Source organism: Ictalurus furcatus, chromosome 5 (assembly GCF_023375685.1).
Source record: "Ictalurus furcatus strain D&B chromosome 5, Billie_1.0, whole genome shotgun sequence".
In the NCBI taxonomy this organism is placed as follows: Eukaryota; Metazoa; Chordata; class Actinopteri; order Siluriformes; family Ictaluridae; genus Ictalurus; species Ictalurus furcatus.
Genome location: NC_071259.1, coordinates 2,532,568 through 2,548,693, shown reverse-complemented (window position 1 = coordinate 2,548,693; position 16,126 = coordinate 2,532,568). Strand labels below are relative to the sequence as shown.

General features: G+C 45.2%; 1 protein-coding gene across 15 annotated transcripts in view; it reads right to left on the bottom strand.

Moving 5' to 3' along the window:
• The window catches only part of gpat2 (glycerol-3-phosphate acyltransferase 2, mitochondrial), a 146,223-nt gene that overhangs the window by 35,639 nt on the left and 94,458 nt on the right, over positions 1-16,126 (bottom strand). For 9 of the 15 annotated variants that reach the window (XM_053624165.1, XM_053624162.1, XM_053624154.1 and 6 more), the window contains one exon: positions 5,143-5,224. In XM_053624165.1, coding sequence (XP_053480140.1) covers positions 5,143-5,205 — 63 coding nt within the window. In that variant the 5' untranslated portion in view covers positions 5,206-5,224. Of the gene's footprint in view, positions 1-3,050; positions 4,218-5,142; positions 5,225-8,094; positions 8,184-14,164; positions 14,229-14,318; positions 14,464-16,126 lie in introns of those variants that run through there. The other 6 variants (XM_053624156.1, XM_053624166.1, XM_053624155.1 and 3 more) reach the window with 5 other exon arrangements.

The following is a 16,126-nucleotide window of genomic DNA, read 5'->3' as shown; positions in this document are numbered from 1 at the left end:
CACACACACACACACACACACACACACACACACACACACACACACAGAGACACACAGAGACACACACATGTAAACATAAACATCAGACACTCGTCTCATGTCAGAATTTCCCGAGTGCCAGCGATGGATAAAAGCTGTGATGACTTTACGCGCTGAACATGACACAGGAAGTGTGAACTAAAACTGTCAAAATCTCGTGTCAAGTAGTGCTGTGCGTTTCCGCTTCAGAGACGATACGATGTGCATCTTGAAACATGAGCAATAATCCAGTGTGTACGAGGTGTATTACAGGGTACAACATACACGCTTACCATAGAGAAGCAACGTGGCTGCGTTTTGAGTTGTTTCATATGATACGGTTCAGTGTTGAGCAAAAACTTCCTTTAAAACAAAGTGTTAGCTTTCAGAAGTAGGAGGCCTCCTTCTCTGGGACTGACCGGTAGAGGCCACGCCTCCCTCACTGAAATTTACAGACACAGAAGCTACGCCTCCCTCACTAAAATTTACGGACACAGATGCCACGCCTCCCTCACTGACATTTAGACACAGAGGGCCACGCCTCCCTCACTGAGATTTACAGACACAGAGGCCACGCCTCCCTCACTGAGATTTACAGACACAGAAGCTACGCCTCCCTCACTGAAATTTACGGACACAGATGCCACCCCTCCCTCACTGAGATTTAGACACAGATGCCACGCCTCCCTCACTGAAATTTACAGACACAGATGCCACGCCTCCCTCACTGAAATTTACAGACACAGATGCCACGCCTCCCTCACTGAGATTTACAGACACAGAGGCCACAGCATCTAGAGGCATGTGCAAGCACTTGCACATGTGAATTTAACCTCCAATCTTCAACTTCCCCTCTTTTCAATTTAACCTCACATCTCGTGCCACACACTCCCTGGTGCTTGCTGATGGTAAATATGGAAATCGGGTGCACTGATGTGATTCGGTCAGGCTTTACTGCTAAACTTTTCAGTCAGAGATCAAATGCATCGCTCAAAGCAATGAGCAGTCAGCGATCTTTACTGAAGCACAATGACTTCCATTTCTCTCTCTCCATCATCCGTGTCCTCGGCTCCTTCCTCATCCCGCCCGTGAGTCAATACAGCGGGCGACGATAATACCGAATCAGAAGAAATTAGCCTCGGGTGTAGAGTGGTCTCACGCTGGGAGAAGGCCACGTCACACCGTATCATTTCCTGTGCCAAATTTCAATTCAGGATGCCATCGATTCGAGCTGATATCGATCTCCACATTAGGGTGCAGACACAGACGACGCTGGCCTGGAGACGACAGGGCTGATTTATCGTTTTGGAAACGTCTCTGGAGCTGACAGCGTTACGCCATTTCAGATAATCTGTGTGGGAAATTCCAATCATGGTACTCAATTATTCAAAAAGAGTGCATAATGCATGAGGATCTATGAGACCCTTTCTTTTAATATCTCTCACCGCTGAAATCCAGTTTTTTTGTTTTTTTTTTAAACGATGTTCTGAAAGATAGCCCTCTCAGGCATCAAACACAATGACAACGCAAAAACGACAGCTCCGTGTCCACGTGCCGTCACTGTGCGGGATTAGTCTGATTATAATTACTTCGTCTGGAATCGTTTTACAAATCGTCATTACAGCTGGAGGCGTATTCCATACAGACATGAAAGATAAAATATCTATCGATCCATTTTGTACGACAAATACAGCATTACATTTTTATATGTTGAATGTTTTGGTACTTCAAACGACAAGGATCAATTATCATTATTATTATTTATACTGTTATATTCTCCGTTCTGATTGGTCAGAAGCGGCCGGTTCGTTTTCTATAAACGGCGGCGAACGAATCACGGGTTTAATGACGCATCAAAGCGCTCGGTTTAACCCGTTACCGTATCTATGGCAACGACTTACACAGTGAACGCGACACATCTAACCTAACGTGAAGACGGAAGGAGTCTCCAGTGTCGGCGAGTGGGGTTTCCACCATGGAAAAGTCTTCGTGACGGAGGGAGTTTTTTTTTTTTATCTGCTTGCTTTATGAACTTCAAGAAAGCGGGGAAGGAAGAAAAAAGAAAAAAAAGAAAGAAAGAAAGAAAGGCTGATGGAGGAAAATAAAAGTTTGTCATCACGGCTGTGGTATAAGAGGAATAAAACACTTCAGGACCTGCAGTTATTGGAAAAGAATCAACTGTGTGGTTTCAGCAGTGACTCTGCTTCATCGCACAAGCCTGGCCTGCTGTTGGATATTTTCCTGAAACAGCACCCCCCCCCCAACAAATAACCCTTATTTATTATATAACTAGGAAGAATCCTGAATAATGCCACACTGAATAACATCATGGAAATTCTTGTAGCCCTTGTTTTCCCCCCCGAGGCCTCGTCCTGAATGCAGCATTTATTAGGAAATAATTAATTCGTCCAGGATATTTATTATCCCCTACTAATCCTCTGGACTACATCCGGACTTTTTACAAGAGTTCCCAATACGCCTCTCAGTCCACTTCAAATTGACCGTCCCAGGGCGTGCGGAAACGGACAGAGAGCACTAATCCGAGTGGACAACAGAAAGCACACTATTTTCCAATTGACTGCCATTAAACAAAGCTGATCTCTCTAAGTCTGTGTGTGTGTGTGTGTTTGTCATGTGCTTCAGTTTTAATTGGACTCAGCGAAGGTCACAATGATAATCGACTTATAACTCAACAAAACCAATCAAAAACACGTGTTTTTTTCCCCCTAGGATAGTGCAAATGTGTCACTAAAAGCCGATCGTGATCAGACTCGCCAAAACATTCATGGGGAACATGTGGTACGACGAGTAATACGCTCACGCAGGACCAAATCCATGGATTAGTGCTTAGTTTTGTAGTAAGTGAATGAAGTAAACGGAGGACGGGTTTGATGTGCCAACTCTCTGGCCAACTCGAACAGGAACAACGGTGGAGATTTGCAGAATTATATGGCTCTTCTCTACGAACAACAGACGCGGTGCTTTCTTTAGATAAAGCCGGAGTAAGGGTGCATGATACACAGCTGACTCACGCTAGCAAGCAACGAGCGAATCAGGTCTGGAATCAGGCGACGAATCCGAAAGCTTGGCTCGGTCCTCCTGTGTGGTCTGCCGTGTCTTCAGGACACCACTCGCAACTTTAGTTCCTACCTGCAGTCAATCGGAGGCTCAAAAATGGAAACGTACAACCGCGGTTACATTGTAACCCGTTATATAGACGACTTCCTCTCGAGAAACGTGTAGCGGGACAGGGAGAAAAATCCAGTAGAGATCACGGGTGTGAAACGAGCACGCTCTAAAAGAGGACTCTCCAACCCCGCGGCGTAGATCTCCTCTCGAAACGCCTCGCAGACGTCGCCGAAGACGAAATCCTCCACCGACTACTGTTATGATGGAGACGGGATGTCTCTCGATTGAAGACCGTGACCGATGGTGGCGTCTAGCCGTGTGAACGTTGCCATAGTAACGGTGTCAATTTTAGTAAACACCCCCCCCAAACAAACAAACAAAAAAAACGCTTAAAGTGGCAGATGAAGGTATTTTATCCTCTAGTTGTGTACTTTTTCATCTTGTTACATGGTTAACTTGGTTTTCGTTCAAACATCCGCTCACTCATGTTATCAGAGGGACCGGGGTTACGTAAGTAACCTAAAAGTTGTTTGGGTCTTGACTGCGGGGTTGATGAGATCAAGTGCCCCCAGCAAAGCCTGGTGAGAAAAGGTCAAAAAAAAAACAAAAACAAACCTCCTTCATTGTTTAATACACCTAAAACGTGATGGTAAAACGTTTTAAATGTTGATTTATACATAAATCATAGCATAGCCAGTAAAAACAGATCAGGCCATAACCCTGACAGGACCTGTCAGACAGGTGGCAGGCGGAGATTCGTATTTCCCACGTAGCCGATCAGTGAACTTCTAAACACCCACGGTCATACTCTTGATTCAATCTGCGCATCTGGGTTTGATATTGCTTCAATCTCCTCTTTTGACACCGGCATCTCTGCTCATAAGCTCATCGAATTTACGCTCGGTCTACCTGCTCAAAAGTCACGCGGTAACACGATGATGTCCTATCGGGACCTTAAATCTGCTGATGCCACATTACTCTGTGCTTCCGTCGCTTCCTCTACAATTGCTGAGGTTTTTGATTTCTCCTGTATCTTCAAAGATACTCTCAAGATACCACTCTCAAAATAAGCACGCTCCTATTAAGACCAGGCCTGTCCCGTCCTCCCACACTTCCCCCTGGTATACCCCTGAGCTCGGGGCCTTAAAATAAGTCGTCGGTAGACGGTTCGAGCGGCTCTATAGGAAGACTGGTCTTACCGCTTACCATCTAGCTCTCATTGATCACAACAAGACATCACAATCTGAACTAACGATGTTTCCATGATGATCAATAAAGCAAGCGATAGGCCTAAGGTTTTGTTTGACACGGTAAATAAGCTCACCCAACCCCCATGTATCTGAAGAGTTCTGCAGCTCTTTCCTGAATTACTACCAGGAAAAGTTGAATGCTGGCTGCCAGTGCTCTATAGGCAAGGCCTCTGCCTGAACACTGTCGTCAACGGTTGTCTAGTTTTACTCCTACGAACCCCTCCTGTCGTTTAATTAATCCCGAAATCCTGTTCTTCATCTTCCCACCTTGATCCTGCTCCTACATTTCTCCTCAAACGCGGTCACGCTGTCATTCCCGCACCTATTTCTCCCTTCATAAACAGATCTGTAGCTTCTGCTTCTCTCCCTCTAGCACTTAAAACTGCAGCAGTTATTAAAAAACCCTCACCTGGACCCTGCTGTTCTTCTCATTTTCACCCTCTGTCTAACTTACTGTTCATTTCCGGAATACCGGAAAGTACCGTTGCTTTAACGGTGGGTGTAACTGGGACGTTATCTATTTTAGACTGTGCAGTTTGTGTTTATAATGCGGTCTCACGTTCACTGTGATTTTAAAACGTTTGTGTACGGCACATCGGTCTGAGCCAGTGCTCATGTCGGTCTGATATAACAGTGCACGTTGCGCAGAGTGTTCCCTTAAAGACGACCTCCAGAAGGCACTGTACAGAAGAGCCAACGGCTCTCCTGAAATGAAACATCGAGTCAGGAAGGAGAGTGGACTTACAGCAGGACGTTGAGGCTGAGGAGTGAAATCATCTCGGGAATGGTCGCCGTTCCCTTCAGTCATGTTTACGCGACACAGGAGTCTGGGGAAAAAAAAAGAAAGAAAGAACGGTGCTTTAGATGCGCAATTCAAACTTGGTTATAAAAACAAACCCAGAAAAATCTGAGTGAACACACAATACAGTTTTTATTTATTCATTTTTTTATTTAAGCAAAAAAAAAAAAGTTATCCAACACATCACAATCACCCGTGTGAAAAACTAATCGCCTCCTTGAACTTAAAATCTGGTTGCGTCGATTTAGCAGCAATAGCTGCAACCGAACGCTTCCGATAACCGGGGATCCGTCTTTCACGGTGCGGTGGTGGAATTCTGTCCCACTCTTCTTTGCAGAACTGCTTTAGTTCAGCCGCACTGGAGCGTTTAAGGAACCTGCCACAGCATCTCAATTGGTTCAAATCAGGACTTTGATGAAGTCACTCCAAAACTTTAATTTATCTTTTGTTGACCTATTCAGAGGTGGACTTCCTCCTGTGCTTTGGATCGTTGTTTTGCTGCATAATCCAGCCGCGCTTCAATTTCAACGTTGGGACTGGAGACCGGACATTCTCCTTTAGGATTTTCTGGTACAGAACAGAATTCATGTTTCCCTCAGTTATTGCAAGTTGTCCAGGTCCTGAAGCAGAAAAGCATCCCCACACCATCACTCTGCCTCCACCATGCTTGACTGTAGCTATGATGATCTTTTTGTGGAATTCTGTGTTTGGTTTACGCCAGATGTAACGCGACACCTGTCTTCCAAACAGTTCCACTTTCAACTCATCAATCCACAGAACGTTCTCCCAAAAGGTTTTGAGGATCATCAAGCTGTGTTTTGGCAAAATTCAGACGAGCCTTAATGTTCTTCTGGGTTAGCAGTGGTTTTCACCTCACCACTCTTCCATGGATGCCATTTTTGCCCCGCGTCTTTCTGATAGTGGAGTCACGAACAGTGACCTTTATTGATGCAAGAGAGGCCTGTAGTTCCTTTGATGTTGTCCTTGACTCTCTTGTGACTGCCTGGACGAGTCGTCACTGTGCTCTTGGAGGAATTTTGGAAGGTCGTCATTCTGGGAAGGTTCACTACAGTGCCAGGTTTTTCCATTTGGAGATAACGGCTCTCACTGTGGTCCTGTGGAGTCCCAGAGCCTCTGAAATAGCTTCGTAACCCTTCCCAGACTGATGTATTTCAGTCACCTTCTTCCTCATCGTTTCTGGAATTTCTTTCAACTTTGGCACAGCGTGTGTTACTGTGTAAGACCTTTTAACCAACTTTTAAGCAGGAGTTCTATTGAAGTGTTGATTTGATTGAACCTGGTTTGCAGTAATCAGGCCTGCTTGCGTCTAGTCCCCAGCTGAACCCCGTTATGAATGCAGTCTCATAGATTTGAGGAATTAGTAACTAAGAGGGCAAATACATTTTCGCACAGGCCCAGCTGGTATTGGATGACTGAGAGGAACAGAGGAAATCAGGATGGGGGCAAATACTTTTTCACAGCACTGTAAGGATACGGACACCTCTGACAGCTGTGAGACAGACGGATTAAGCCTCGGTATCAGTAGCTCTGTTCTCTGTTCAGTTCGTGCTGTTCTCTTTAGAAGGATCTACAAAACGCCACCAACAACAGCGGCATGAGACTCGCGAGGATGTACTTTCTCTCTCCAATTACTGAACTCGACATGAATGCAAGTCGGCCCATTGACCCTCATCCTTTCCACCTTACAAAAGAATATCCTTCATCATCAGTGGCCTTGTCATCCTCTGTCTCTCTTCTCCTGAGTTTTATACGCTCTACATCTCACACACACACACACACACACACACACACACACACACACACGCTTCTCAGAAACGATTATTAGGTTAATTTGTTGTCCTCCGCCTTGTTTTTCTTCCCTCACTATTCGAGTTCACTCTCCCGACACAGGAGATGCGTTCTCAAAGAGCAGATGTTTTTCTCAGTCCTACCCCGAGTCAACATTTACAATCCGAACGGGGAGTTTTTCTCTTTAAACTGACGAGACGGGTCACGTCGGAAGCCGCAGCGCAGAGTGGGAATAAAGCGAGACGAGCGGGTTCCGGCTTCTAGCGTCCTAATGGGGTTGTACGTGAACTCTTTTCGGAAAGGAAGCCCCGCTTTTTAAGGGGATCTAAAACATGCGAGCTCATCTGTGAGACATGGTGGAGGTAGCGTCATGGCTTGGGCTTGCACGGCTGCTTCTGGAACATTCTCACTGATCTTCATTGATGTGGTGACTCATGATGGTAGCAGCAGAATGAATTCAGAAGTTCACAGGAACATTGTGTGGCAATTTACAGAGAAATGCATTTAAATTAATAAGGAGGAACTTCATCAACGATCCAAAACACGCTGCCAACCTTAACCCGAATGAGCAGCATTTCACCTCCTGAACAGGAGACTGAAGGGAGAACCCCCCCCACCCCGCCCCAAAAACAAACAAGAACCCGAAAGAAGCTTCAGTAAAACCCTGGAAAAGCTTCACGAAAGAAGAAACCAACAGTTTGGTGATGTCAGTGAGTCGCAGGCTTGATACAGTCACCGCATGCAATTGATACGCAGCCAAATATTAAGTGTTATTTACTCTCATTTACTTCTTATCTGTTCCTATACTTTTGCTCACCGAAAAATCAGGTCGTCCGATACAAAAGGTTCTACGTTTTAGTTTGTTTAAAACATCTAGCTGTAAACGTGAGCAAAATGAAAGCTGAAATTCTGATCTATCGTCTCGCAGTCATTTGTCATCTGGATGTCTGGCGTCGTCGTGTAAAAGCAGCTCCGCCGTGACGCGACTGGAAAGCAACGATCTGATCACAATTATCTGGAACCGAGCATCTGCTGAACGCGGCGCGTTTCAGATAGTAAATCAAATCGCCATCAGAAGTAACGGTTCACCTTCAGTGTATGCGGATGGGACTGTTTAACGTCCATGTCTGAATCTAAACTTCGAGTGGGCGTGGCCTCTGAGCAATGAGACGTCTGACCTTTCAGAATATGGGAAGTGAAGAGAGCATTAGATGATGATAATAATAATAATAATAATAATAATAATAATAATAATAATAATAATAATAGTACACTTTCATGACACCAAAGGTCACTTCACAGATACGACTCACAAAACACTCAAACGCATTGTCATTACGTACGACGTAACCGTGTCGCAGAGAATACGCGAGCCTGACGAGACGAGTTTTTAAAGAACTTCTGAGTCTTGAAATGGATTCACAGTTGCGGATGTGATGGGGAAGGGAATTCCAGAGCTGAGGGGCGATGTGACTAAAGGTTCTTCCACCCGTGGTGCTAAAGTTCAGACCCGCTGAGGAGGATGGCGGTAAGCGGGGAGGGGTGTAGTTCTCCGAGAGGTCAGTGAGGTAAGTGGGAGCAGGATTACGTAGGGCGTTAAATGTGAGAAGCAGAGTTTTGAACTGAATTCGATAGGCAGCAGGAAGCCAGTGAAGCTGGATGAGCAGAGGCGTTACACGGCCGGTTGATCTGGAGCATGTACTGATCCTCGCTGCAGAGTTTTGGATTATTAGGGATGCCAGACAGGATGGACACACACGGGCGAGCGCGCACAGGCCCTGGGTGACTCGCACGTGCGTGACTAAGCGGCTATCGCCTCTATTTCAAAGAGATTTATGTTTTATACATACATACATATATATATATATACACACACATTTCTTCCCCAGCACAAATAAGGCTTTAGTACACTGTGTAAAAAGCTCAGAAACATTCGTGGCGTCCTTGTTTATAATCCAATACTGTAAAAAAATCTTTAGTTTATGCTACGAGGCTAAAAGTGGATTTTTGCGATCTTTCTTTGCGCCGATTTAAAGTAAACATCTACGCCAATTAATCTGTTCATTCTTAGGCAATGTGTAAATTGTTGTAAATAACTAAACAATATTTAAGGTCTCACTGGTGACATCACAGACCTCAGCTCTTCAACCAAAATATTATTAATAATAATAATAATAATAATAATAAAAAAGAAAACAGTAGCCACTAACCAAAAAACAGAAAAACAATCCTACGCGAAAATCTAGAACAGTCTGAATTTCTTTAACACTTTTCCTGGGTCACTTTTAAACGTGTTAAGATCTTCATTGTTATTCTAAACCAGTAGAAAACAGTACAAACTTCTGACTGCTACTTTATTTTTCAATTTTCAGCATTTTCACATGCTGACGCAATCATTTCCCCCCTAATATCCTTCCCCGCCACTGCCAAACCCTGACTAGGACATCTTTTCCACGGAAATATAAATTATACATAATGCCTTAAAGTGACATTCTTAACAGGATGATAAAACCTGGGTGCTACGACTGCATTTAACTCCTATACACTGCTTTTCAAACGTCTGGGGACAACTTGCCTTTTCGGGGGAAAAAACAACCGACCAATAATAATAATAATAATAATCATAATAATAATAATAATAATAATAAACTATTTATGGATTACGGATAATGTTCGTATATTTCGGCAGGGCATTTTATCATAGACAGAACTGCTGCTTTCCTCTACATAATCAAGCTTCTCTGGGAGGAGTCGGACTGAAAGTTATGAGAGAGAGAGAGAGAGAGAGAGAGAGAGAGAGAGAGAGACACAGAGAGAGAGAGAAAGAGATAGAGAGGGCGAGAGAGAGATAGAGAGAGAAAGAAAGAGAGAGAGAAAGAGACAGAGGGCGAGAGAGAGAAAGAAAGAGAAAGAGACAGAGGGCGAGAGAGAGAGAGGGAGAGAAAGAGAGGGAGAGAAAGAAAGAGAGAGAAAGAGACAGAGAGAGAGAGAAAGAAAGAGAGAGAAAGAGACAGAGGGCGAGAGAGAGAGAGGGAGAGAAAGAGAAGGAGAGAAAGAAAGAGAAAAAGACAGAGAGAGAGAGAGAGGGAGAGAAAGAGAGAGAGAAAGAAAGAGAAAGAAAGAGACAGAGAGAAAGAAAGAGAGAAAGAGACAGAGAGAGAGAGAGAAAGAGACAGAGAGAGAGAAAGAAAGAGAGAAAGAGACAGAGAGAGAGAGAAAGAAACGGAGAGAGAGAGAGAAAGAGACAGAGAGAGAGAGAGAGAGAGAGAGAGAGAGAGAGAGAGAGATTCTGAGAGTCTGCGTGTACACACTGGCTATAAGAAAGTGAGTTTAGTAGTTAATCCAGCTTTATTTGTGTAGCGCTTTTAACAATGGTCGTTGTCTCAGAGCAGCTTTACAGAAACATATAAACACGGGGTAGAGATTTGAAGCGTGTGAATTTATCCGTATCGAGCGAGCCGGTGGAGACGGTGATGAGGAAAAACTCCCTGAGATGATACGAGGAAGAAACCTCGAGAGGAACCGGACTCAAAAAGGTAACGACGGAGAGTGTGAAAGTAAAAGAAAGTCCATTGTGGTTTTAGCATGAAGTCTGTTTGTTGTTAAAGCAGCTGACAGAGACCTTCTGACTGTACGCCAACATTTACTCCAACAGTCCACCGTTTCCTCAAAGTCGCTCACTGCTCCTGGCAACACAAATCAATCCAGCTATCCAGCGAACACTAGCTTAACCAAAATGACATCACACGCAGGCCGAGCCATCATCACCTGCTCTTCTCCACTGCGGCACACGGACACGTCTCCCGGTTCTGACGGTCCACGCCCGCAGCACATGAAAAGCACTGACGGGTTCACGCGGCGGGTCGTCTTAAAAAATTCATACGCCCGCATGAACTAAGTCAGGAGTCACGTTTGCGTACGGAACACCGCTCACGAGTTCCCTCCGCTAACCCGTGATCGGCATCGGGCTACTCCGATATCACTCGTGAACTTTTCTACATCATCCAGCGTTCCTTTCATCTGATGAGAACTTACTTATTTACTGTGACTCAGACACTGAGGGCTTTAAATAAATCATGCTTGCCTTTCCACAAAAAACACAACAAAAAACAATCTTTTCTCTACATGATGAATTTCAAAAGTACTAAAAAAAAGAAAGTCATAATCCTTAACAGAGGACATCAGAAGGATTTACCAACACGTCTGCTTACGTCTGATGTTCCCCCCCCTCCTCCCGCCCCCCCCCGAGATGAAATGAACCGTAGACAAATGAGTTTTCCTGTGAGACAGATTAAATGAAAGCAAATCAGTCAAGTGGATTAAGGGATAAAATAGAAGACTGACTTCGGCGAGGTTGTTGGCGCCAGACGTACCGGGGGGGGTTCGGACTGTTTCATAATTCCCAAGAAATACATCACCACCCACGAATAAACGTAAGGAGATTTACAAACATTCAACAAATTCACAAATGCACTGAATGAGCTCCACATTATATTATATATTATATTATATATATGTTTCACAAAATGATATTAAATGAAATGAGATTTGCAAATAAATGTCACAAACACAACTCATTTGTGGATTTTGAAACATTCCTGGCATCAAGAGCGCACACAAATCCACAAATTGTTGGACTCTGCTCACTGTCTACTCAAGGAAGGGGGGGGGGGGTGGTGAATATTTACGCAAGCCACCGTGTATATGAACTTGCAAGGAAATGATGACGGAGAACGTCCCTGTAACAGTCTAGGATGTGCCGAGTTATGTTAGATGATTGGTTCCTGCTTTGGCTGACATTTCGCTCAATGACGACGCTAGCTACCTGAAAGTGCTCGAACAGGTTCCCGACTTTGCCAACCCGGGCTTCCAGACTGATTCTGAACCAACGTTCTTTGGATGGAGGGTCCATTTCTGGCACGGTCTCTCTTTGTTCAAAATGTTAACGCATTTGATTAAAGCGTTACGAGACACTTCGTATTCTATCGCCACGTCGTTACATTGGATTACGGGATTTTTTTTTCCATTCGTACTCCAGGCACCAACAGATGTACCCTTGATATAAACGTAGAACCAAGAACACTTCTGGGTATTTTACCCCTTCCTTTCTTCAGCGCTGGCTCTACACTTGGCACAAAAAAAAGAGCAAGAACAAGCAAGGACTCTTTCTGAGAAATGCCGCTCATGTACTAGTGAGTCTCGGTGCAGTACTAAGCCTTTGTTCTTTGTTACTTTTTGCGAGCACGGAGAACCTGCCATGATGAAACGAAAAAGGTCCCGTTTGAACTGATTTTATCCGACGGAACGCCGCGACCCAAACTGGGCTGAAACGATTTCCCAGAGGTCCTCAGCATCGGTGCTCGACATTAAAACGTTTCACGAGACTAAACACAAGAAACGTGCTAATCGTATTAGCGAACCTCCTTTCATCTCGAAAAGTCCGATCTCCGAACGGAGACGGTGTCAGGGCAAAATATGAAGGGGCGGATTCGTTAGCACAAGGGGAAACGGTCCTGAGGACGTCTAAATCCGATGATGATGGACATTTATCGGAATAGGATTTATCCAAGAGAGATTATCTGGTCATCCTCGTGACTTGCATCCCTTTCGTCGGCTGCTGCACTGTTGCGCCGAGTCTCTACACGCAGGCAACAAAAGTTGTAAATGATCCGCCACATTCGACACTCGGTCGATGGCTGGATTCTCGTAGACCGTGTGGAGTATGAAGTCGGCATTCGAAGGAGCGTACTGAAATGGTGCGATTCTTATTTTCCATGAACACTGGAAACTATTCTTCCTCTACGGTCACCTTCAAATATGGTCTTCCTCAGGGTTCTATTCTGGGTCCTATTCCGTTTTCGTTATACACGCGTTCCCTATGCGTTTATCGTCACGCGTCTGCAGACGACACGCGGTTCTATCTCCCTGGGAAAATTGCGAACGGTCGGTCTCTAAAGTCCCAGATGGACCGTTCAGAAGCTGTGAAAAACTGGCTGTCTGACCACTAAATGAAAGAAAGTCAGAGACGATTATATTTGGTCCACCAAAACACACAGAAGACAGCCAGTATTCTTGCTCCTTTCGCCATAACTGCGAAAGACAGTGTGAGAAATCTCGGACGCCGTAACGGACTCGACCCTTCGCTTTGATAAACGGATCAATTCTGCTGTTAAAGGTAGCTTCCGTCGGCTCGGGGTGATTTCTAAGCTAAAACCTTTCCTTAGTTTTAAAAATGGAGACATAATTCTTCATGTTTTTATTACATCTAGACTGGACGACGGCCATCCTCGTTATACAGGATGAATACCAAGAGCGAGCGTATTACTCTCGTGTCATCGTCTCTTCACTGGCTGGCTGCCAGCTGCAATTCAGGATTGATTTGAAGATTTTATTACTTCTCGTTGGAGATAATTCGGCTCCACGTGACATCACAGATCTCCTAAACCTTTACAGTTCATCAAGGCCTTTGAGGTCTGACAAATCAAACGTCATTGGCCGTACCTCGATCGAATCAAAAGCCGAGCGGTGATTCTCTGTACTCGCTCCTAAATTACGGAACGATCTTCCCCTCTTTATATTCGCTTGTCCCCATCGGAGGAGATGTTTAAATCTCAGCTTTGTTATAATTTGGCGTGTGAATTGGGGGTGGGGGGCGGGGGGGGGGATGGGACCCCTGAGTACTGGAGGTGTGCGTTGTGATTTTGTATATGCAGCTTGTGTTGGAGTTTGTAGTGCTGTTGATGTGTGTATGTGGGTGTGTGAGTGGGTGTGCTTTGGTGTTTCTGGTTTGCGAAGCACTCGAGTCAACTCTGTTGCTTTTAAACGAGCGTCGCTAATGCCGCGTCGAGTTAAAACGCTAGTGTCGAATTACACACCGTGACTCGAAGATCTATTTCCATGCGCCGTACATCGCTTCCGTGGCGCAAAGGGTGAAATAAATAAATAAATGAACAAACAAACAAACAAAACTCTGCGTTTATGAATATTCATCATCATCATCATCATCATCGCCATGTGTACTCATCACTGAAGAGCTCACAGCGCCGGGCGAGATCGATAAATTCTCCTTGATCTCGCTGCGGTAATATTTCAGGGTGGGAATCGTGCGTTAATAACGTGCGAGGCTTCACTCTGTAACCAGGCAACCGAACAGACGTACGTGACTGGGGGATGACGCCGCTGAAGAATTGCTCTGTTATTCTGTGAAGACGTTGTGAATGCATCTGGATTGGAAAAAAGAAAAAAAAAAAAATGATGTCAGGTCAGAACAAATGGATTTCTGGGAATATTCCCTACATTTATAACGTACTTACCTAATTACCTAATTATAATACCTAATTAGCATAAAGTTGTCGTGCTGTTGATGAATCTGCAGCCAATGTAGAAAACGATCTGCCGCGTCGTCGCGCGCTAGTGTGAACGCAGGACAAATGGGTAAAGAGGTCGAGCCTTGCCATCCTTTAATGAATAAAAAAAAAAAAAGTGGCCAGATCTGTCGGAGAACTGCCGCGGTATGAAGAGGAATAAAACGCAACGTTACGACGGTAACTCTTGATTCAGACTGGGAGCGTCTCGTAAAGGCTCGAACATGTACTTGGGGAGGGTTTTAGTAATAGTTCCTGGTGACATAACTGCTTCATCACCTGGAGCAGCGCAGAAATCGAACCGCAAAAGATGCTTATGCAAGTCCATTATCATATAACCAACTCCAGTGGGCTATAAATACTGTACGTAGCATGTGTATGATCGACGCGTAGGCTGGCTAACAGCTGTGGGCTGGAACGCGTACAGAGAGAACGATTTCGTTGGGGGTTGAGCGGTACGGGGTTAGCGTACAGCCAAAAGTGAAGCGCCGACGGAAGTTATGCTGCGGGGAAACTTTTAGAAGCATGACCGTGATTGACCGCGCTCCGATCGCACAGTTACTCCGGTTCGACACATCGGTTCGGCGTTAATCTGTTCAGCGTGAGTCCTTCTGGAGACGGGTCACACTTCAGGTCAGGACTTTAATCGTTTCAGGTTAGAGCAGGCAGGGGGGGGGGGAGAGATCAAAGATAAAATATAAACACACACATCATCTGTTTGAAAGAGAATGTGCGGTGTGTGTGTGGGAGAGAAAGGAAGGTAAGTCAGAGAGAGAGAGATGTGAGTCGAGAGATCTAGATCGTACTAATCCCTAATAAACATACTGACACGATCGATGGCGTGGAGGATTAGCGGGATTGCGGTCAGAAACATCGGTACGATTTCTCACACGACGATCTTGGAGGCGAATAACAAGTCCGGAGTGAACTTGACGAGACCTTTTTTTTTTTTTTATCACGGCGTGAACCGTTCCGGAAAGTAAGTTACTTCCTGATATCATTTAAATAGCTGTGTAAATAGCTCTCATCACTGCAGGTCGCGTTTGTGTATACAATTCACTATCGTGTGAATATACATGCATCGCATCCTACGAGATGAAGGAGAAGCAGCGTGAGCTCTTTGCCATTACGGCGTCTGTCTGGATCCACGTGACGACTCTCGGGCGGCGTGGCGGATCAGCGATCACGTCCGTCTTCACTCTCGTTGGTGGTCGCTGCATCCGGACACGCCCACTCTGTGTCACGCTCGTTGAAAACGAACGTCCTCCGGTCGCCGTACGCGTGGACGTACCTTCAGGGTCGTATCGTGGGAAAGTGCCGGAGTTTCTCCTCTGGAGATTTTCACGGCGCGCAGTTTGCAGCCCGGTGAGATTCCAGTGGAGCTGTTCATCGTAAAATGGTCTAGACCGCTGTCGTTTCCCTGTCTGTTCATTAACACGACAGTTAAATTACTCGAGGGGAAAAGGCACCCCCCCCCCCGAGAGGAATTGTGTGTGTGAGAGAAACATGAGAGAAAAAACTACAACAGCACGTAAAACAGATGGAATGTGGCTCGAGCGGACGTTTTAACGCGAGTTCGGCAGTACCGACCCGACCCCGGAGCTGAAAACTGCACACCTGGTGTCCCAAAGCAGTGGGACTTTACAAAAGGAGTATATTCCTACGACTATTATTATGATGATTGGGTTCAGAGTTCACTGAGGCCACTCACAGTCGATTTCAGTTCTGACTACAATCTCACTGGAGCTTGACTTTGG